Source organism: Coregonus lavaretus, assembly GCF_964263955.1.
Source record: "Coregonus lavaretus genome assembly, chromosome: 22".
Classification (NCBI taxonomy): domain Eukaryota; kingdom Metazoa; phylum Chordata; class Actinopteri; order Salmoniformes; family Salmonidae; genus Coregonus; species Coregonus lavaretus.
The window spans coordinates 38,774,735-38,798,940 of NC_140009.1; the positions used below are offsets into that span (position 1 = coordinate 38,774,735).

The 24,206-nt window shown below is 42.2% G+C and overlaps 1 protein-coding gene across 1 annotated transcript; it reads right to left on the reverse strand.

The window, feature by feature from the left end:
- Window positions 1–3,303: 3,303 nt before the first annotated feature.
- Window positions 3,304–23,451, reverse strand: LOC311149632 (uncharacterized protein KIAA2013 homolog). The gene is made up of 3 exons (XM_084186826.1): window positions 21,787–23,451; window positions 14,078–14,940; window positions 3,304–5,898 (listed from the first exon to the last, which is right to left on the reverse strand). Exons 1-3 carry the CDS (start codon window positions 22,754–22,756, stop codon window positions 5,866–5,868), a joined length of 1,866 nt encoding a protein of 621 aa, XP_084042952.1. The 5' UTR covers window positions 22,757–23,451; the 3' UTR covers window positions 3,304–5,865.
- Between the last annotated feature and the right edge of the window lie 755 nt (window positions 23,452–24,206).

The window sequence follows — 24,206 nt, forward strand, 5'->3', positions numbered from 1 at the left end:
CTCATCCTTCTTCTTCCTCCAAACACGGCGAGTGGAGTTTAGACCAAAAAGCTCTATTTTTGTCTCATCAGACCACATGACCTTCTCCCATTCCTCCTCTGGATCGTCCAGATGGTCATTGGCAAACTTCAGACCGGCCTGGACATGCACTGGCTTGAGCAGGGGGACCTTGCGTGCGCTGCAGGATTTTAATCCATGACGGCGTAGTGTGTTACTAATGGTTTTCTTTGAGACTGTGGTCCCAGCTCTCTTCAGGTCATTGACCAGGTCCTGCCGTGTAGTTCTGCGCTGATCCCTCACCTTCCTCATGATCATTGATGCCCCACGAGGTGAGATCTTGCATGGAGCCCCAGACCGAGGGTGATTGACCGTCATCTTGAACTTCTTCCATTTTCTAATAATTGCGCCAACAGTTGTTGCCTTCTCACCAAGCTGCTTGCCTATTGTCCTGTAGCCCATCCCAGCCTTGTGCAGGTCTACAATTTTATCCCTGATGTCCTTACACAGCTCTCTGGTCTTGGCCATTGTGGAGAGGTTGGAGTCTGTTTGATTGAGTTTGTGGACAGGTGTATTTTATACAGGTAACAAGTTCAAACAGGTGCAGTTAATACAGGTAATGAGTGGAGAACAGTAGGGCTTCTTAAAGAAAAACGAACAGGTCTGTGAGAGCCGGAATTCTTACTGGTTGGTAGGTGATCAAATACTTATGTCATGCAATAAAATGCAAATTAATTACTTAAAAATCATACAATGTGATTTTCTGGATTCTGTCTCTCACAGTTGAGGTGTACCTATGATAAAAATTACAGACCTCTACATGCTTTGTAAGTAGGAAAACCTGCAAAATCGGCAGTGTATCAAATACTTGTTCTCCCCACTGTATATATATATACACACACATAATTATTTTTTCACTGGGTGATGCAGCACCCTCATCACCCCTACTTCCCGCGGCTATGCATGTTGTCAACCCTCCATCTGGAGTGCTCCTGGGTATGCAGGCTTCAACATTACATCCAAATCCTTTTGTCTTTATAACATTATTCCCTCATTCAATAAATCAGGGATCAAATGGATAAGGTAGGCTACTTCTAAGCAGTAGCTGTGCGTGGGTAAAATCACTGGGAAAGCCCCCCCTCCCCCCCAAAAAGAAAAGCCATATTACAACCTGTGTTGTGATAATTGCGTTGTTTACTCTATAACCTGTTAATTCATATGCCTTGCGCCCGTGATATACAGGCCTAAGGCCGAGACAATAAGAACATAGTGGCAGAATAAATTCAACCGGATAGAAAGTATATTGCATGTACAGTAACAGACAGTTACATGACCTATAGCATGGTCATGCAAGTTAATGCTTTACATTTTTGAACCACTAAACAACTATTGATTTAGAACCACAGGGAGTTACCGCAAGTCGCAAAGAAAACAGGAGCTGCCTCCACTATTCCAGCACCATTTCAACTTCAACAAATCACCTCTGCTTAGTCTAATACAGTGACAACTAAAAGATAACAAAAACAATTTAGTCCAATCAACGCAAGCTAAATATGTGGCTGTACATGGTTCTGATTTCTGTGTGTGTGCGTGCGCGCGTTCGTACAAGTAGAAAAACATGTTTGACTAACCCTACTTGTAGAGAAACGCCAATGCCGCCGCCTCCTCTCTTTCATGTTGACGAAACGGTCTATCACTGTCATACAGCACACGCTTTTATTTTTTGTTGTCCTAGGCCACCTGGTTGAAATGCTTGCTCGCTAGTCTAACTTCCATTCATGGGCAACGTTAGCTAGTTAACATTAGCCTTCTACATCTAGCTACATATCCTCTCAAGCCAGGGGCACAACAATGTATGAATTAATGGTTGGATCAGAATCGCCGTTATAATCATTGGCCAGAATTAAGTAAAAAGTCAAAATCCCTATCTCCATTCATGGCTTATTTAGGAAAGGGCCACCTGAGGACAACAACACAACAATATGCAACAATTCAAGTTTTTCTGTCAATGACGTATGCTCTCAATGGGTTTTGGTAGGAGTGACGCCAAAATCCAAGCTGGCTTCCCTTGACACTTTTTTTTTGGTGCGCCAGGTCCATTTCACAGTTGAGCTCGCTCAGTTTAGCACAACGCAGATTTTGTATACTTTTGTTTTGTATCAAGGGAGGCCAAATGCTTGCTGGCTTCCCTTGCCTTCAATGAGACGGGCGGCAACAATATCATACTCGTTTGGACCAGACAGCGTCAGATAGATGGCCTACACATAGAGATACAGAGGGGCGCTGTTTCGCTCACTCTGATTCTTTCTCCTCAGATACATTCAGCTGCTAGCGAATTGAAGGAAAATTATGAAAACACAGAGACAAAAGCTACATTATTTTATGTTTTATTTTTTGGGGAAGGCCTGGCTTCCCTTAGCATCCATGAATACATGCCACTGCTTCAAATCGAGGTATCTAACCAGACATGTTTATATAAAAGGCTAAAATATTCATGTTTCGGGCGAGATCTATGCACAGCAAGTTATTTGTCAATTACACTATTCTTATAATATTTTTAACGTTGTCGCAATTACATGACTACTGTTTAATAGAGGGGAATCCCTGCTTTCCAATGGTGCAGATTTATTTAGGCTCTACAGCGCCGGTGGAAAGGCAACAACGAAATGAATGCTTAGTTAACTAGCGAGATAACTGCTACAAGTTACGTTTTGAATTGGTGATCTAGTTAGTCTGTTAGTCATTATTTTATACCTGCTGCTGAAATGTCGCTCTCTCCCTTCGGGCAACAGCCCACTCACACAGCACCACAGACATACACTGAAGGGTCATTTCGATAATGGCTGATATGTAGTTTAATTGATTGATCATATTTAAAAGTGTGCTTTCATGAATTACATGAACAATTATGAAACTAATTTCCATGACTTTTCATGAACTTACAAACCCTCATTTGACAACTTGGAACAGCGCATCATGCCATTCAGTCTGGAACATTCTCGAACAACCTAATGTCTTTCACAGACTAGTGGCAAATAAACTGGAACAAAGCGGAATCAGGAAATGAATGCCCACTCTCCATTGCTGTTCATTCAGCTTTGATCAAACTTTTTTGCCTCGGTGTGTGAATCTGGGCCAGCGATTGGCTACTTTGTTTTTTTTAGAGGAGCCGGTACGCAATTCCCAAAAAATGAGAAGTGCCGGTTCAGTGTTCCAGACAGCTCCGGCTCAAGTCAAGCACTGTTGAATACAAATATAACATCATAGATTTCACTTTCAATGCTCATTCACAAAGGAGTTTAACAATCTCTGACAGCATACTTTAATTGAACATATTTCAATCATAATTCAAAGTCTCTATGAATGCATTTGTATTTTATCCAAATCAACTTACAATAACATACACATACATTTTTATTTTCTCCCAAATCACATTCAAGTACAATCCAACCAAACTGTAGGTGTAATCAGAATAAATTAATTTAAGGCACACTCAGTAGTTACAATCAAAATAACAGATTCAGAAAAGCCCTTAAAAATGCTATATGAACAAGAAACAATTCACACTTCACAACAAATCAGATTGGTAGAAACTCAGTTTATCTAGTAATTGTGGAGTATTTAAAAACAACATTAAGTTAAAGCACATAAATTCAATCATGGTAGATTCATTTGCATAATATAGAGTATAGAAACATCTGCTGTATGAATGTCCAAATGTAAGTCCATTGGTTTAATGTGTCAGAGTGAAGTGGCAGTGGAAACATACAGGCTACAAAAAACATTTAAGTATATTCCAAAACCAACCAAAAAAACAAGGCTCATTTACAATGTGAATGTTTACATTTCAATCCATTGTTAATGGAGATGATTGCTTAGGGCCGAATCCTAACTTGAGATACAGTCATGACCGAAATGATTGGCACCCTTGATAAAGAGGAGCAAAAAAGACTGTATAAAATAAATTATACAATTACTGAGCTATATTGTGTGCAATTTTTTTTTTTAAATGATATTTGATACAAATACAATTGCTCAGAGAAATAGATTTAGTTCAACAATACTTTTTTTCTCAAAAAGATAGGGGTCAATTATTGGCACACCTGTTTTCAATACCCCGACACCCTCCCCTTGCGAGGTCAATGGCACTGAGCCTTTTCCTAAAATGTTTTATGAGTTGGAGAACACATTGGGAGGGATCTTAGACCATTCAGAATCGTTCCAGAGCTTGATATCCTTTGTCTACTCTTATGGACTGCCCTCTTCAATTCATACCACATGTTTTCAATGGGGTTCAAGTCCAGAGACCACGATGGCCATAGCAATATTTTTTTGGGGTGTTCAATTAAACATTTCATTGTGGAATTTGATATGTGCTTGGGGTTATTGTTTTGCTGGAAGATCCACTTGCGGCCAAGTTGTTGCAGAGGTAACCAGGTTTTTGGCTAAAATGTCCTTGTACTGGGTAAAGTTCATGATGCCGTTGGCCCTAATCAGTGGAAGCAAAATAGCACCATAACAAAGATCCACCAACGTATTTTACAGTAGGTATGAGGTTATTTTCTGCTTATCATAGCCTTCTTTTGACACCAAACCCACCACTGGTGTGTGTGGCCAAAGAGCTCTATTTTCATGTCATCCAATAAATGTAAACGCCTGGAGTTTGCTAAACGGCATTAGCACTGACTTGGATTGGAACCGGTGCTATGGTCAGATGACATTAAAATAGAGCTCTTTGGCCACACACACCAGTGGTGGGTTTGGCGTTGAAAGGAAGATGTGATAAGCAGAAAAGATCCCCATACCTAAAAAGGGGAGGGTGCCAGAGTATTGAAAACAGGGGTGCCAATAATTTTGACCCTTATCTTTTAGATACATTTTTTATTACTTGTTAAACAAAATCTCTTTCTCTGAGAAATTGTATTAGTATAAAATATAATTTGCCCAAAAAATTGCGAATACAATATAGCTCAGTGAATATATTTTGGTCACCTTAGCAATGTTTGGTGTTCAGAAGCAGAGGTCTTGAAGAAGTGCACTGAGTGGCAGACTCAGAGAAATTCACCAATAAGTGACTTTTTCCACTAGGAAATGAATACCCAATGCACACTGCCGGACGGACCTGGTAATTTAGCATCAGTTTGATGTCAATGGTTCTTAAGACTAAATTGACACTTGCTCGGCGTGAGTTGATCCTCAGATAAAAAAAACAACAACTTAATTTGGACTATATTAAGCTTTGCAGAAAATAGACTAGAGGGGTATAGGAAATTGACCTGTTTAAATACTTTGAAAATCCATCCCCCCATTCCCTGAAACAATGACATTGGTGAAAGCTAGATAGTGGAACCCTTGTCTTTACCAATGCAATCATTTTAGACCATGTTAGACTTCCAAGTAAGTAAGGAAGCAAGGATCGATATTAAGATTTACCAACAGGACCGATAATGTGAAAGAAAATAAGCCGATTCCCTTCAATCACTCTCATACTTCAACCTTTGAGAAATGAGCCTCCATTTGGAGTTTTGCCAGTGAGTGACAACAAATCGGTTGGCATCATTCCACCCATAGTGTATGATGATGGTATTCATTCAAACCGACAGGTCGTCCTGCCAAAATGAATAGAAGCATTGTAAACAATGACAGACTTTCACTAGCCTTGCCAATGAAATAGGTTGTCAGGCGATATGAGCTTTTTTCTCTGAATTCAGTTCCAACATGTCGAAAGTCAAATCAACATGTTGACCATCACAACACAAATATCATTGCTAAATAATGACCCCAATCAGATGACATGAACAGTAACACACTTTATGGCAATGTAATTTGCTGGCTGCTACTCTGCACCTGTGATGTCATGGCTGCTTCCTAAGCTTCCATTTCCTCACTTGGCTTCGTCACCTGGTAAGGTTAAAGGGGAGGGTTATAAACAGGAAGAGGAAACAGCAAATGCAATGAAATCACTTTTGACAGCACCCCTTTTGATTTGAACAAAACCTTCCATACATATTTGCCCATTGTAGAAGTGATCAGAGTGACCTTTTGGACCTGAATGCCAAAACATTCAAGAGATAAAAGTGCTCAAAGTTGACCGATTTTGCATACCATAAGACATCCATGTCGTTATCACTGGAAAAGATAAACGGTTGAGATTTATATAACTTAAAATCTTACAAACAGGTTGTCAAACTGTTTTATAATTTCTTTTAAAAAATGTTGAATAAGAAAAATATATTTAACCTTAAACGTCAATTATCCAAAAATTTGCAAACTCCGATTTTTTTCCTATTCGCATATGTTGTATCTTAGAGCCCATTTGACATAATCTGAGGTTGTGTTGTGCCCACCATCGGTTGAGACACAACATGCTCTTGAACACAGGGTGGGTGTCATGTTTGGGCTGATAAATGTACTAAAATAGGAATCAAATTAAAATGTTGACTTTCAAATGGCACCACAAAGCTGGTTGGAGGTCTACACATCAGAGAATGTTGACTTGAATGGTAATATCTGTTTTAAATTATACAGTCAATCCTCCATAGGAAACCTATTGAAATCATAGAAATATAGATAATAGAATAGACATGACCATTTAAGTTGACATTCGATGGTGGGTAGACTAGCGGACATCTTTGTGGTAGTAATTAGTTAAAATTAACATTTACATTTCTATGGTGTACCAGCTAAATTGCAGTGGTCTGAAGGGATAGGTCAATTCTATGAATTCTATTTATATGATTGAAATGACACTCACCCTGTATTCAAGAGCATGTTGTGTAAACAGATGGCGGGCACAACACAAAAACCTCAGATTATGTAAAGTAGGTTCTAAGCTACAACCTATGCGAATGAGAAATGTGAGTTTACTAGTTTTTAGATAATTTAAAGGTATAAAAAGGACAATTTTTATTTAAAAAAAACATGATTTTAGAAATTATAACAGTTTGACAACCCTGTTTGTAAGCTTTTAAATGATATCAAACTGAACCGTTTATCTTTTCCAGTGATGAAGACATGGATGTCTCATGGTATGGTGGGGTTTGCTAAATGGGTAAACTTTGAGCACCTCCATCTCCTGAATGTTTAGGCGTTCAGGTCCAAAAAGTCCATTGGCGGCTAAAGAAACGAGAGCGTAGAACTCAGCCTATAGGCCAATGCAGCAGTAGGCCTATAACTTCCATCATCAACTAAGTAAAATACATAGGCCTAAAGCCGACAAAATAAAAACAGTAGAAAATATCCAGATGAAAATTCTGGTTCTTTCAATCACATTCATCTCTCTTCCCTGCCTGTCTCTGCCTTCTTTCTTTGAGCTTCCTCTGGCTATAAGGGATGATCAGATCATTCTATTTTGCTCTTTCACACCGAGGCTTGGTGATTATCAAGGCCGGGAGTGTTGGAAAGATTTTTCAAATACTGAGGAACTCATTCACAATGGATGTTAAAAAAACAGACTTTGTTGACTTGTGTGAGGCAAAGAAAAAAACGTGTGGTGAATTAAGACAATCAGAAATAAGACAGTGCCAAATGGGCACTTTCCTACATATGCATGCATTCTGGAGATGCACCATATCTTCGCCACACCCCCATACCCATACATGGTCTACACATACTGAGACAGAGGGCGCTGCTTCACTCACTCGGATGCTTTAATTGAGATTGATGCGTCTTTCTGTCGGCGCGCATCTCGGTCAGATAAATTATCAATATTTCAATATTGAATTTGAACGGGCAAGGCGGTACAGTAGGGCGGGCCTGGCCCCCTAAAGTTTTGTTTAAATCAAAAAGGATGCTGTCAAAAAGTGATTGAATTAATATGGATTTACCCCAATCCCAAATCGACCCAAGGTTGAGCTTCTAACCCTGGGGCAAATGTGGCAATCTGAGAGGACTGGAAAGGTGTAAGAAATATGGCAGCAATTCCACCTGGCCTATCAGAAGACAATGTGGAGCTACTGGAACTGTCATCAAAATCTCTACAAGTGTCTAGGAGCTGGGAGTCGGTTGCGGATAGGACGAGTGCCTATCAACACATACAATGGGGAGAACAAGTATTTGATACACTGCCGATTTTGCAGGTTTTCCTACTTACAAAGCATGTAGAGGTCTGTAATTTTTATCATAGGTACACTTCAACTGTGAGAGACGGAATCAAAAAAAAAATATCCAGAAAATCACATTGTATGATTTTTAAGTAATTAATTTGCATTTTATTGCATGACATAAGTATTTGATCACCTACCAACCAGTAAGAATTCCAGCTCTCACAGACCTGTTAGTTTTTCTTTAAGAAGCCCTCCTGTTCTCCACTCATTACCTGTATTAACTGCACCTGTTTGAACTCGTTACCTGTATAAAAGACACCTGTCCACACACTCAATCAAACAGACTCCAACCTCTCCACAATGGCCAAGACCAGAGAGCTGTGTAAGGACATCAGGGATAAAATTGTAGACCTGCACAAGGCTGGGATGGGCTACAGGACAATAGGCAAGCAGCTTGGTGAGAATGCAACAACTGTTGATGCAATTATTAGAAAATGGAAGAAGTTCAAGATGACGGTCAATCGACTCGGTCTGGGGCTCCATGCAAGATCTCACCTTGTGGGGCATCAATGATCATGAGGAAGGTGAGGGATCAGCCCAGAACTACACGGCAGGACCTGGTCAATGACCTGAAGAGAGCTGGGACCACAGTCTCAAAGAAAACCATTAGTAACACACTACGCCGTCATGGATTAAAATCCTGCAGCGCACGCAAGGTCCCCCTGCTCAAGCCAGCGCATGTCCAGGCCCATCTGAAGTTTGCCAATGACCATCTGGATGATCCAGAGGAGGAATGGGAGAAGGTCATGTGGTCTGATGAGACAAAAATAGAGCTTTTTGGTCTAAACTCCACTCGCCGTGTTTGGAGGAAGAAGAAGGATGAGTACAACCCCAAGAACACCATCCCAACCGAGAAGCATGGAGGTGGAAACATCATTCTTTGGGGATGCTTTTCTGCAAAGTGGACAGGACGACTGCACCGTATTGAGGGGAGGATGGATGGGGCCATGTATTGCGAGATCTTGCCAACAACCTCCTACCCTCAGTAAGAGCATTGAAGATGGGTCGTGGCTGGGTCTTCCAGCATGACAACGACCCGAAACACACAGCCAGGGCAACTAAGGAGTTGCTCCGTAAGAAGCATCTCAAGGTCCTGGAGTGGCCTAGCCAGTCTCCAGACCTGAACCCAATAGAAAATCTTTGGAGGGAGCTGAAAGTCCGTATTGCCCAGCGACAGCCCTGAAACCTGAAGGATCTGGAGAAGGTCTGTATGGAGGAGTGGGCCAAATTCCCTGCTGCAGTGTGTGCAAACCTGGTCAAGACCTACAGGAAATGTATGATCTCTGTAATTGTAAACAAAGGTTTCTGTACCAAATATTAAGTTCTGCTTTTCTGATGTATCAAATACTTATGTAATGCAATAAAATGCAAAATAATTACTTAAAAATCATACAATGTGATTTTCTGGATTTTTGTTTTAGATTCCGTCTCTCACAGTTGAAGTGTACCTATGATAAAAATTACAGACCTCTACATGATTTGTAAGTAGGAAAACCTGCAAAATCGGCAGTGTATCAAATACTTGTTCTCCCCACCGTAGGTATGAGTAAACAGCAAGCTTATTGTTAGATTGGATATCAAAAGAGAGACCAAGTCCTCCTGTCAATTTAATTCCTTAATTTAATCAGAGTGAATCAATAGAAAACACCATCCAAAAAATACAGACAAACCAAAATGATGCCACACGGCGAAAAGGGATTAGTTGGTGGCGCTCAGTCATAGCTAATCAAAAGACAACCACTTACAGTAGAAATGTTCATCCTTCGTAGTGGCCATTATTTCAAACACACATCTCATTTTGCAACCAATACTGTAGATAGATGAGTATCAAGAAGCTTTTGGAAAATTCCCAGACTAGTTAGTACCACCTCGTTTAACCCATTTGTGTTTTCCAGTTTTGGTGTCGCTCTTTCGCTAAATGCCTTATGGGCATATTGTCTTTCTCATTTAGAGACAAAGCCTAGCCTATCTGTGCTCAGTAATTTCTTGCTGAAATTAGTATGCCATGTGTCAAATCGAGGTGGTAATAACTAGGATAGTACTGAAGCGAACAGAACTGAAAAGATTCAAAACCCACATTCGCACCATTGTTGATTGAGAGTAGACTTTAAGGCACCAGTATAAGGATTGAACAGAGGGGGAACTGAGCTAAACAAAACAACATTAGCTACACCAGAGGCTTATGGTTGGGGGAAAACCTTGTTTGCATCCACACGGACAGGAAAAGCTACAGCCTACATTTGGAAATATGTACAGTGCCTTGCAAAGGTATTCATCCCCCTTGGCGTTTTTCCTATTTTGTTGCATTACAACCTGTAATTTAAATTGATTTTTATTTGGATTTCATTTAACGGACATAAGCAAAATAGTTCAAATTGGTGAAGTGAAATTTAAAAAATAGCTTGTTTCAAAAAATTATAAAAAATCAATAACGGAAAAGTGGTGCGTGCATTTGTATTCACCCCCTTTGCTATGAAGGCCCTAAATAAGTTATTGTGCAACCAATTACCTTCAGAAGTCACATAATTAGATTGCACACAGGTGGACTTTATTTAACTAAGTGTCACATGATCTGTCACATGATCTCAGTATATATACACACCTGTTCTGAAAGGCCCCAGAGTGTGCAACACCACTAAGCAAGGGTCACCACCAAGCAAGCGGCACCATGAAGACCAAGGAGCTCTCCAAACAGGTCAGGGACAAAGTTGTGGAAAAGTACAGATCAGGGTTGGGTTATAAAAAAAGATCAGAAACTTTGAACATCCCACGAAGCACCATTAAATCCATTATTAAAAAATTGAAAGAATATGGCACCACAACAAACCTGCCAAGAGAGGGCCGCCCACCAAAACTCACAGACCAGGCAAGGAGGGCATTAATCAGAGAGGCAACAAAGAGACCAAAGATAACCCTGAAGGAGCTGCAAAGCTCCACAGCTGAGATTGGAGTTTCTGTCCATAGGACCACTTTAAGCCGTACTCTCCACAAAGCTGGGCTTTACGGAAGAGTGGCCAGAAAAAAGCCATCGCTTAAATAAAAAAATAAGCAAACACGTTTGGTGTTCGCCAAATGGCATGTGGGAGACTCCCCAAACATATGGAAGAAGGTACTCTGGTCAGATGAGACAAAAATTGAGCTTTTTGACCATCAAGGAAAACGCTATGTCTGGCGCAAACCCAACACCTCCCCGAGAACACCATCCCCACAGTGAAGCATTGTGGTGGCAGCATCATGCTGTAGGGATGTTTTTCCATCGGCAGGGACTGGGAAACTGGTCAGAATTGAAGGAATGATGATGGCGCTGAATAGTTATGCACGCTCAAGTTCTGTTTTTTTGGCTTATTTCTTGTTTGTTTCACCAAAAAATGTATTTTGCATCTTTAAAGTGGTAGGCATGTTGTGTAAATTAAATGATACAAAACCCCAAAAATCCATTTTAATTCCAGGTTGTAAGGCAACAAAAGAGGAAAAATGCCAAGGGGGGTGAATACTTTCGCAATCCACTGTATAAGGTCAAAGATACTGGATATAATGACGAGATGCTTATTTCTCCACTAACAATGGGATTAATTGTCCACAGAGCGGAACGGCGGGCTGTCAAGCTTCCGCCTATTCCGGTCTTTGGATTGGTGGATACATCTAATTATTTGAATACTTTTTTTGAACACCCGCAATAACAGCGGCTAAATATGTGTATGTGACCAATACAATTGTATTTAGATTTGATGAGGGGTGTTGACGTCAACCGCCTTTATTCAATGGAGAGTGAGATGTTAGAATTTCAACAGGGACAACTCCGATATAAAGTGTATTTTCTCAAAGTCACGTGTATCACATTTATATATCAGTACACTTGTAACAACCTAAGCATTACAAAACCTTATTAGATCAAATAAGCCTCACGCAATTAATTTTAACTAGACTAAATTCGACACTCATTAGCCCTCATACAAAAACTAAACTTGCTTAATAATTAATTAATGATCTGCTTAACGTGGGAGATTTTGTGTGGAGTAAACCCACTCACTTCGCCTCTTCCTCTCTGATAAGGTGCAACAAAAGGAGGTTGCTTGCACTGTTTCTGAAATTGATAGACTAAAACAACTTGCGTCAGGAAACAAGTAAGCCTTATGTTATTGATGCATTAGTGCATGTTAGGGTTGTCAAGATACCAGTATCGCGATACTACAATACCAGATCCATGGCAAAAAAGAAAACATGAAAGAGATGAAACTCTATGGTCCTTGAAAAACCTACTTATTGTGTGTTTTTTCAACATTAGGACTGTTATCTGCTTCATGTTTAGTTTTTTCCTTAACACGATCTTTCGGAGTATTGCGATACTAGTATTATGACAACGCTAGTGCATGTAGTGAAATGTTCAGTAACAGAACTGGGATTTTGTGGTCCGCCATCTTAAATGAGGACTCCTAATACTGGTGCGTTCAATGACACAGAAGTGTTCTCATCAAATGTACGTCTCATATTAGAATATAGGCCTAATAGGATAGTCATTGCAAAATATAGTGGAGTCCGAAATTATTGACATTCTTGATAAAGATTAGCAATAATGACTGTATAAAATAAATCATTCAAATACTAAGCTATATTGTATGCAACAAAAACATTTTTTGGTGAAATTATATTATACTAATGCAACATCTCTTTTTCTGAGCAATTGTTAAACAAGTTTTTTTTTTTATATTCTCAAAAAAGGTAGGGGTCAAAATTATTGACACCCCTAATTATTCGTAGAAATAAAGTAGTCAAAAGTTTAGTATTTGGTCCCATATTCCTAGCATCAAGCTTGTGACTCTACAAACTTGTTGCATGCATTTGCAGTTCGTTTTGGTTGTGTTTCAGATTCTTTTGTGCACATCAGAAATGAATAATAAATAATGTATTGTGTCATTTTGGAGTCCATTTTATTGTAAATAAGAATAGAATATGTTTCTAAACACTTCTACATTATTGTGGATGCTACCATGATTACGGATAGTCCTGAATGAATCGTGAATAATGTTGAGTGAGAAAGTTAGATGGTCAAAGACCATACCCCCAAGACATGCTATCCTCCGCTGTTATTGGTGAGAGGTTAGCATGTCTTGGGGGTATGATCTTTGACCATCTGTAACTTCACGATTCATTCAGGATTATCCGTAATCATGTTAACATCCACATGAATGTAGAAGTGTTTAGAAACATTATATTCTTATTTATAATAGTGACTCCAAAATGACACAATACATTATTTACCATTGATTTCTATGGGGCACAAAATAATCTGAAACACAACCAAAAAACAAACCGCATCCAACAAGTTTAAGAGTCACAAACTTGTTGTAATCATTGCGTGCTAGGAATATGGGACCAAATACTAAACTTTTATAAGAATCTTTAGGGGTGTCAATAATTTTGGCCTCCACCATTTAGGGGGAAAAAAAGTATTACTTGTGAAACAAAATCTCTGACCAACTGTATTAATATAAAATACAATCTCTCAATTTTGATGAGCATACAATATAGCTCAGTATTTGAGTTATTTATTTTATAGTCATTATTGCTAATTTTTAACAAGGGTGTCAATTTTGGACCCCACTAAATATTGTGCATTACTTTCCGATAATTTGTTGTCAAATGACTTCTCAAACTGATTCCTTTCACACATAGAAAATGACAACACACCAAATCATTTCTTGTTTGTACAGAGAGCAGAAAGGGTGCACCGCAATTATGCAAATCCACTCCAAAGACAACATCCCACACACACATCCAAACTATGTCTCCGCTAAGACAGACAGACACCCAAAGAGGAATTAAAGAAAAAGGTCATTCTCGCCACCACACAGAAAATACAAATCAAGAAGAGGACAATTGACAGTTTTTTTTGTTAATCAGTTCGAAGCAGTTTGTTGTGGACATTTTTTTTGTTCATCAGTTCAAAGCAGTTTGTTGTGTTTGTGTTTTTATACCTTGCTCCTGAAGAGAGGCTTGGCGCCGGGGCCGCAGTACTCGTTGTAGATGAGCTTGAAGAGAAAGAGGTGGAAGAGGGTGACGAGCGAGGCCACGCTGAACCAGAAGAGGAAGGGCAGGCCGGGGTACTGCTTGGCCATGTGCTCCTCATGCGCCAGGATGGCCTTGAGGTGCAGCGTGTGCCGCAGGTCCTGCAGGTGGCGCAGGTCCGTGGAGATGTAGAGCAGCGGCGTGATGGGCTGTGTCACCATCACTGGGAACACGTGGCCCTTGGCCTCCACCAGCGACGACGTCAGCTCGACAGGCTCGTTGAGGCAGCCCGCCTCGCAGGCGTACAGCGCCACAGACTTCTCCTGGGGCTTGACTGACACGTGCAGGAAGGGTTTGCCCTCGAGGTCCAGGAGCACGGCCAGGTTGATCAGGTCCTGGTTGTAGTGGATTCCCCGCAGCGCGTAGCTGTTGTGCAGCACGTCCGGGTCCGCCTGGAACTGCAGGTGGTTTTCGTTGAACGAGAGGCCTCCGAAGCTGAGCACGGCACCCTGCATAACTCCATGGGCGCCTGCCGCCACCAGCACCTTGCAGCCCCTCTTCTGCAGAGTGAGGGTCCACAGGTTGACCAGCTGCAGGACTTGGGCCACACTGCTGACCCGCTCCGGCCACAGGTTCTCAGCGTGCATTGTGGCATGCCCGCTGAAGCAGTGGTCGGCGTAGTTGAGGCTGGACTCCAGACGGGCACGCTCCTCAGTGCCAAGTCGGCGGTCCAGCAGGGGCGCCGGCGAGGCCGAGAGGACGTAGTAGAGCGTGGTGTTGACCGTGGCGCTGGACGGCGTGTGTGCGTCGGTGATCTTACGCATCTCCACCCCTGCAGGAGAAACACACAGTAGATGTGGGAACAGAATAGGTCAACATAGTAAAGCTGGGACGATCAACCCGAAAAGTACCGACACTTCTTAACATCTCATGGAACTGATGGGACTGTGAAGGGGATACACACAGAGAAACAAAAACGCACGCGCACACAGACACACTAACACAATCGTTTTAGTTGTATTGATTGTATTATTTTTTGTTGTATTGTTTGTATATCGTTGTATTTAAAATTTGTGTGACTGTCCTTGTCTATCAGTGTATCAGTGTTTTGTTACTTGTCATGTTGTGTTTTTTGTGGACTCCAGGAAGAATAGCTGCTGCCTAGGGGATCCAAATAAACAGAGATTGCCTTCCTCTTACTGAAGCAGTTTGCTTACATCTGAATGTTTGGGTGATTTTGCTACACAACGTTCCTGTAGCTCACTAGTCACCAACCTTTGAGTCAAGATCACTTTCGCAGTCAAAAAGCAAGCAAAGATCTACCACTCTGATTTTCTTGTGACTTAAGGAATGTAAGCCAATGCAACATTAACTGAATAAAACAGTTCTGTAGGAATGAGGTTTGGGCAGTAGGCCTAATAGATTATTACAGCATATTGGCTATATGCCTGGCCTGCCAATATTGCTCTTCTCAGACCATATTATATTTCAAAACTCAAGCTTTGATAACAAAACAGATCAGTTGTTATATCACTTGCGAGGCACAGCTAAGCATAAATGGTAATAATTTGCTTTTTTATTTCACTGGACTGATGGGTACCTGCTCAGTCTCAGCGGAGGGAGAGAGCAGCAGTGCTGAATAAAAACGTAAACTTATAAAAATAGCAGCTCTTTGCTGTATTCTTTGACAGTCTCTCTCTGGTCATGGTTTTAAAAGTTATGAAAACTCACGTAGGCTAGTATCAACCTTGGCTGTGCCTGTAGGGTCGTGGAAGCTGTAGGCACAGTGATTTGAGCTATCTGATTGGCCAGCGCAGGAGACGCACTTGATTTAGCCACAACTCTCCTGGTCTGCCGGGTAGGCGGAGTTTGTCCCTTCAGACAAATGAAATGGTTCAAAATGGGAACACTACCCAGTGTGCAGGGCTTATGAATCAAGTGCACCTACCACCAACAACGCAAGACAAATCAAAACAGTAATAGCCTATGCATTGTTGATTCCTGCTATGAAAGTATCTGCCGGTCCCTGTTTCGCTGTCGGCTGCTGACTCACTCCCTCTCCCCACTGTGGGCACGGAGGAGGGAGAAATGCATTCTGAGAAGCACAAGCATATGACCGTTGCTCAAAATGCTACTACGGGAAAAATACAGTTTTCAAAGCGACGACTATTTTTCTAGTTACAGAGTCACAGCTTTCTGCGAGTAATGAGTATAGAATGCATTTCTCACCTCTTAATATTGAGTTCATGGCACCACTTTACAACCGGAGTAGGCTGTAGTTAGTATGGTTTTGATGTAGCCTAGGCCTAGCGCTGGAAAGTTTTTGTAGGACATTAGCCTAGATTTACTGATATATTAGGGATGAGAATCTTTCCTTTTCTAGATGATTCGATACGCATCTAGATAAATGGGCTCCGTTCCGTTACAGGAACAATATGTTTTAGTTAAAACGAGTCAGTGCGATTTGGTTTGATTAGAGAACGAATCGATGCAATTCGGTTCGATGCAATACGATTCGATGCACTACCATTTGTTGCATAAACACATTCATTTTCCATTCTAAATTAAAATCTGCTGATGATGGAGCTCATGAGCTGGGCCTCTCTGAGCTGACGTGTGTAAATGATGTATGTACTATGTAGGCCCCTTAAGGGAGACTAGGCATCTACCGCCCCACTAACACTATCAGATTGTAGCCTATGGTTTTTGTCCCCCCACTTTGGTTCTGAAATTACCATCACCCACTAATTAACTTGTCATTTTGCAGATTAAGTGTTAGCTAGTAATGTATCAATATTTATTGTTTACAAATTAGCTATGACATAGCCAATGAATATAGCACAATTTTGGATTTCACCCCCCCCCCCATCTCAAAATCGAATGGTTTTGAACGTTTGGAAGTTTTTACGGAGTGATCTTCTCTTCTCCTTTTTGGCCATGCAGTGCACATTGCAAAAGTGATTTCTGTCCTCGTTATGACATTTTCAACTTTACCCTGTATATCTACAAATGACCATATATTGTTTCAAGCAAAACTACCAAAACTATTGTTGGTGGTAAACCTAAATCTATTTTAGCCCCATTCAGCAGATTTGACCAGATGAGAGCTGTGTCTCCAGCAGCTTACTTTTATTCCGGTGTTTCTAGCTTGAAAAGGTACTTATTCATGTTATCATACTAGAACTCATTAATTACTTTACATGTATAAGGAATGTCTATGTTGGGGTCAATGAAGGGTAGATGGGAACTAGGTATATGGAAAGTTACTGAGAGTACATATTCAGTTCCATGTTTCTAAGGAGGGAGGCGAAGGGCAGTTGTTAGTCTCTGATAAGGCAGGCTGGCTGCGGAACGAGGGAGGAGCGAGGAAAGCGTCTCGAGGTCAAATCAACAGATGAAGTGAGAAGAAACCTCGGAGAAGAAACCACAATGACTCTCCTACTACACTCCTATCTAACACATACACGCCCACCAAGGTTTCAGTAACAGGCAGGGCTGTGACTACACCAGTGAGAGGAACCAATTCAATTCCTGCCTAGCAACAGAGATGTATTGGTTGTCTAGATGTGTAAGGAGTTGACCCTACCTATTAGAAGGTTATAAATAGATGTGCTTGTGTAATCATGCCTTGTATTTGCCGCTGTATGACCCCAGTGGGTGAACACACTTGGTTGGAGCTTTTTCTAGTTGTCCATTTGAGTTTTTACTCAGTTTGTTCAGAACCTAACACCGGTAAAATACACTTTTCAACAGCCCATAGTTAACAATAACCTATGAAATTACATAGGTTGTCACTCAACTAATAAAGCCTAATATCACGCAAGCCATTTTACCATTTGAATGCTGAAGGTGCCGCTCAGGTGCGTAAGATCAGGCCGCCTACCTCGCGTTGGTCAGCTTGCGAAGCTGGGCAGAGTGCGCTGTTTGACTAGGCTACTGATATTGCCTGGGGGTTTTCAGCATGCAAAATGACTTGTAGATCAATGCCTGTCAACACAGTTCGATGCAGTTCGACACTGAAGGAGAGGATGCATCAGTTGTCACAAAAGATGAGGTAGAAAGAATGTAATTGTGAACAATTGTGATGCATGCTACATTTGGATCGGTTTGGGGTCCGTGGATGACGCACTTGTTTCTTAAACATTTCAATCGGGGACCGATGCGTATCGATGAATCATTACATCCCTATGATATATTAATTAATTAGCCTACATGGCTATCTAGCAACAACATAATATTTAGAGTTAGCAATCTAGCTAAGTGTTTTGAGTTCCCACTTCCTCAGGTAGTGAATAATATAGCCTATAGGCCAATTCGCACAAAGATGTCGCCAAATTCTCTGAAGAGCCTGAAATAAATCTCTGATAATTCTGGATCATATTTTGACAGGTTGAACATCAAAATATCAAATCATGCATTTCCTGGATATGTTATATGAAATATACTGAACAAAAATAAACGCAACATGCAACAATTTCAAAGATTTGACTGAGTTACAGTTCATATAAGGAAATCAGTCAATTGAAATACACTGCTCAAAAAAATAAAGGGAACACTTAAACAACACATCCTAGATCTGAATTAATGAAATAATCTTATTAAATACTTTTTTCTTTACATAGTTGAATGTGCTGACAACAAAATCACAAAAAAATTATCAATGGAAATCAAATGTATCAACCCATGGAGGTCTGGATTTGGAGTCACCCTCAAAATTAAAGTGGAAAACCACACTACAGGCTGATCCAACTTTGATGTAATGTCCTTAAAACAAGTCAAAATGAGGCTTAGTAGTGTGTGTGGCCTCCACGTGCCTGTATGACCTCCCTACAACGCCTGGGCATGCTCCTGATGAGGTGGCGGATGGTCTCCTGAGGGATCTCCTCCCAGACCTGGACTAAAGCATCCGCCAACTCCTGGACAGTCTGTGGTGCAACGTGGCGTTGGTGGATGGAGCGAGACATGATGTCCCAGATGTGCTCAATTGGATTCAGGTCTGGGGAACGGGCGGGCCAGTCCATAGCATCAATGCCTTCCTCTTGCAGGAACTGCTGACACACTCCAGCCACATGAGGTCTAGCATTGTCTTGCATTAGGAGGAACCAAGGGCCAACCGCACCAGCATATGGTCTCACAAGGGGTCTGAGGATCTCATCTCGGTACCTAATGGCAGTCAGGCTACCTCTGGCGAGCAAATGGAGGGCTGTGCGGCCCCCCAAAGAAATGCCACCCCACACCATGACTGACCCACCACCAAACCGGTCATGCTGGAGGATGTTGCAGGCAGCAGAACGTTCTCCACGGCGTCTCCAGACTCTGTCATGTCTGTCAGATGTGCTCAGTGTGAACCTGCTTTTATCTGTGAAGAGCACAGGGCGCCAGTGGCGAATTTGCCAATCTTGGTGTTCTCTGGCAAATGCCAAACGTCCTGCACGGTGTTGGGCTGTAAGCACAACCCCCACCTGTGGACGTCGGGCACTCATACCACCCTCATGGAGTCTGTTTCTGACCGTTTGAGCAGACACATGCACATTTGTGGCCTGCTGGAGGTCATTTTGCAGGGCTCTGGCAGTGCTCCTCCTGCTCCTCCTTGCACAAAGGCGGAGGTAGCGGTCCTGCTGCTGAGTTGTTGCCCTCCTACGGCCTCCTCCACGTCTCCTGATGTACTGGCCTGTCTCCTGGTAGCGCCTCCATGCTCTGGACACTACGCTGACAGACACAGCAAACCTTCTTGCCACAGCTCGCATTGATGTGCCATCCTGGATGAGCTGCACTACCTGAGCCACTTGTGTGGGTTATAGACTCCGTCTCATGCTACCACTAGAGTGAAAGCACCGCCAGCATTCAAAAGTGACCAAAACATCAGCCAGGAAGCATAGGAACTGAGAAGTGGTCTGTGGTCACCACCTGCAGAACCACTTCTTTATTGGGGGTGTCTTGCTAATTGCCTATAATTTCCACCTGTTGTCTATTCCATTTGCACAACAGCATGTGAAATTTATTGTCAATCAGTGTTGCTTCCTAAGTGGACAGTTTGATTTCACAGAAGTGTGATTGACTTGGAGTTACATTGTGTTGTTTAAGTGTTACCTTAATTTTTTTGAGCAGTGTACATTTATTAGGCCCTAATCTATGGATTTCACATAACTGGGAATACAGATATGCATCTGTTGGTCACAGATACCTTTAAAAAAAAGGTAGGGCAATGAATCTGAAAACCAGTCAGTATCTGGTGTGACCACCATTTGCCTCACGCATCGCGACACATCTCCTTCCCATAGAGTTGATCAGTCTGTTGAATGTTGTCCCACTCCTCTTCAATGGCTGTGCAAAAAAAACGTGTCGTACACATTGATCCAGAGCATCCCAAACATACTCAATGGGTGATGTGTCTGGTGAGTATGCAGGTCATGGAAAAACTGGGACATTTTCAGCTTCCAGGAATTGTGCACAGATCCTTGCGACGTGGTGCCGTGCATTATCATGCTGAAACATGAGGTGATGGCGGCAGACAAATGGCACGACAACGGGTCTCAGGTTCTCGTCATGGTATCTCTGTGCATTCAAATTGCCATCGATAAAATGCAATTGTGTTCGTTGTCTGTAGCTTATGCCTGCCCATACCATAACCCCACCAAATTGTGTTCGTTGTCTGTAGCTTATGCCTGCCCATACCATAACCCCACCACCACCATGGGATGCTCTGTTCACAACGTTGACATCAGCAAGCCGCTCGCCCACACGCCGCCATACACGTGGTCTGTGGTTGTGAGGCCGGTTGGATGTACTGGCAAATTATCTAAAACGATGTTGGAGGCGGCTTATGGTAGAGAAATAAACATTCAATTCTCTGGCAACAGCTCTGGTGGACATTCATGCAGTCAGCATGCCAACTGCACGCTCCCTCAAAAATTTAGACATCTGTGGCATTGTGTTGTGTGACAAAACTGCACATTTTAGAGTGAACTTTAATTGTCCCCAGCACAAGGTGCACCTGTATAATGATCATGCTGTTTAATCAGCTTCTTGATATGGCACACTTCTCAGGTGCATGGATTATCTTGGCAAAGAAGAAATGCTCACTAACAGGGATGTAAACAAATTTGTGCACAACATTTTAGAGAAATAAGCTTTTTGTGAATATAGAAAATTTCTGAGAACTTTTATTTCAGCTCATAAAACATGGGACCAACACTTTACATGTTGTGTTTATATTTTTGTTAAGTTCAGCAGACTTTTTTTTTATATCATAGGCTACCATCTCAGTCATCTTTCTTGGCACTGGAAAAAAAATGTCTAGAGCCCTGTAAATGTCCATAAAAATAAACAAATATTGTTGTATTTGTTGTTATCGAGCAAAATATTAACATTTGTGATGTGACTTTTTGTCCATTTCACCCAGCTCTAGCACCTCCATCCAAAATAATGTATCTTAATGTATCGCATCGAAAAACAATTCGTTGATTTATCGCAATATGGATTTTTGTCCATATCGCCCAGCTCTATAGTAATTTGATATAGAACTACATCATTCATTAGCCTAGTCATTCATCATGATCAGGTAGCATGCAAGTATTTTTTTAGATACTGGGTTCTCTCAATACCATCCATGAATTGTTTCATCCTGTACAGTCTATGAGAAAACTGGCATCTCAGCCTTGACTTTGCATTTACTCACCAGAGATGAAGAGGTCCATCCAGGCCTGTTGGTGGTCCTGGACCAGATCTTCTACGTTGGCCCTCAGCAGCTCTCCCAGCTCTTTCTTGGCCCCGTCTCGGAGCCTGGTGAAGGTCTCCTCCAGCTTGGCCGACTCGATGGGCTCCGACATCCACACCACCGACAGCACACTCTCTGCAAACTCTGACTTGGCAGCCACCTGGATGCGGCTGCCCAGCTTATTGGTGGCCACCACCACCACCACTATCTGCTTCTTCTCCGGCAGAACCACGCGGCCCGACGACAGCACCACCTCCTTGTCCTCCACCTTCTCCACACTGGCTGAGAACTTGCTCCCGAACAAGGGCGTTTCGGTGGACACCTCCAGGGTGGCGGCCCGCTCAGAGGGGTTGTTGACGTGGATCCTCTGGAGGAAGACGTTGGGCCGGCTGCGGTGGGCGATGAACTCCTCTCGGACGGTGAGGCAGTCACGGGCTGACCCGGAGCTGCCGACTCCCCCTGGGAGGACGCAGCGGACGGACAGGACAGCCCCTTTGCGGAACCAGAGCATGGTGGCCCGCGCCTCGGCCAGCTTCCCGGGGACATGGACGCCCACTATGGGTGAGTACTCAGTCTGGTAGACGGGGGCCGAGCCGGGCTGGGAGGACGAGGCCACCCACAGTCTGTTGGAGTCAATGTCCACCAGGAAATGGCCGTTACCGGAGACAAAAGGCGTGACCGCTTTCTCCTGGGGAGTAGTGTATATTCCCTCGCCCCGGTCCACCAGTGACTTCCACCTGTGGATCTCAGTCTGGAGGCATTGTCCAGCCAGCCCGTCCGACTGGCTTGAGCCACTGAACAACCTCAAAGCGCTGTCTGAGCTAAGGTACCAGTAGAAGATGAGGAAAAACAGCAGTCCAATTAGCATTCTTCTAGCCCAGCTGCTTGACAGCAGACCTGGTAGGCCCTTTAGTCTTTGCTGGAGCCACATTGTATTTATGCGTTAGTCACTATAACTCAAGTTTGCAATTTGAGTAGTTAACGTTAGCTAGTGAGTTTAGTTAGCTACCTAATTATAACAAAAAACTGAACGGTCAAAGGTGGTTCTTCATTCTTTCTAACCAATATCAACGTCAGCAGACTAGGAGATGACCGCTTAGGTTTCTAGTTATTTTTGTAGGAAGTGTTGTCTTTCCTGTTGACAACTAGCAATGCACACGGTAGCTGGCTAGCTAACGTTAACTAGCGAAGCTAATACACTGGTACTCAAAGATTGTATACCTAACAAGCTATGTTGCTATCCAACTAACAGCAACGTAGCTAAAAACATGTTTTCCATGTCAAACCTTGCTTGCTGTGAAATCTAACCAGTTAGCATGCTAACAAGTTAACCAAAACAAGCTAATTGAGCTAACGTACCTAGCGAGCTAGCTAAGTTATGGTGGTTGCAAACTAGCATTGCGCTGCGAGTTAGGCGACACTTTGTATTTGTTTCTCACATCGTGGCAATACGTTCATTGAGTGCAATTGTTGCTCATTTGTCGCTTGTCTCTAGCAGTTGGAATTGCATTCCTTTTTTAGGTGGATTACTTTTTTTCAAGCAATTCACCAATCTATCGTTGATACTTCTGGGTTTACTGAAATTACCGAAATTCACGTTGGATGATAGAAACCTTCTTCTTCTTCGATGAGGTTTAACGGCGGTTGGCATCCAATACATGTTGCATTGTCGCCACCTACTAGACTGGAGTATAACTCCCTTATACTTTGTTTTTAAAAAACAAAACAAAAAAACAAAAAATTAAATAAAATACAAAATAATAATACTAATACCCTACCATCTAACACTACACTCACAAAACATAAAAAAGTATAATAAATACCATACTCCACTATGTAAATCTATTTAGTCCTACTTCAGGCCAACAGCCTGAAAGGATGGGACACCACCACTTAACCCACCCTGTTACTCTTCTGATGTCAAGTCTCGCACACCCAAATAGCTCTCTGCAGCTGCCACCACAACCTTTATTTTCTGCGACTTAAGTTCCATCCCTGCAGTACAGTTGATAACCATTGCTATAAATGCCAAAAATCCAATCTTACTGAAACATATATCACTTGTTGGTTTATCCCTCTGTACTGGTACAGATCTACTACTCACACCACTCCTTTCAGGATCCCTCCCCCTTGACCCATCATCCTCTACTTTCTTCACTGCCTCAGTATATGACAGCTTCTGCACTACTCTAACACTGAAAACCTCAACCTGCCTCTCTCGCATGGGACATTTCTGATCCCCAGCCCCATTGTCACCCCTGCAATTAACACGTACCACTACTTTCCCCAATGCAACACATTCCTTTGACTCATGCCCTTCTGCACACTTCTCACACCTAGGAACCTCCCTCCTACACACTGCTGCCACATGCCCATAAGCT

Coding starts and splice junctions, on each gene's coding strand:
- LOC311149632 (XM_084186826.1), bottom strand. CDS start 22,756: ATGTGGCTCCAGCAAAGACTAAAGGGCCTACCAGGTCTGCTGTCAAGC. Junction 14,941..21,786: donor GATGGACCTCTTCATCTCTG/GTGAGTAAATGC, acceptor TTTCTCCTGCAG/GGGTGGAGATGCGTAAGATC. Junction 5,899..14,077: donor AGCCTCTCTTCAGGAGCAAG/GTATAAAAACAC, acceptor TAACCTTACCAG/GTGACGAAGCCAAGTGAGGA.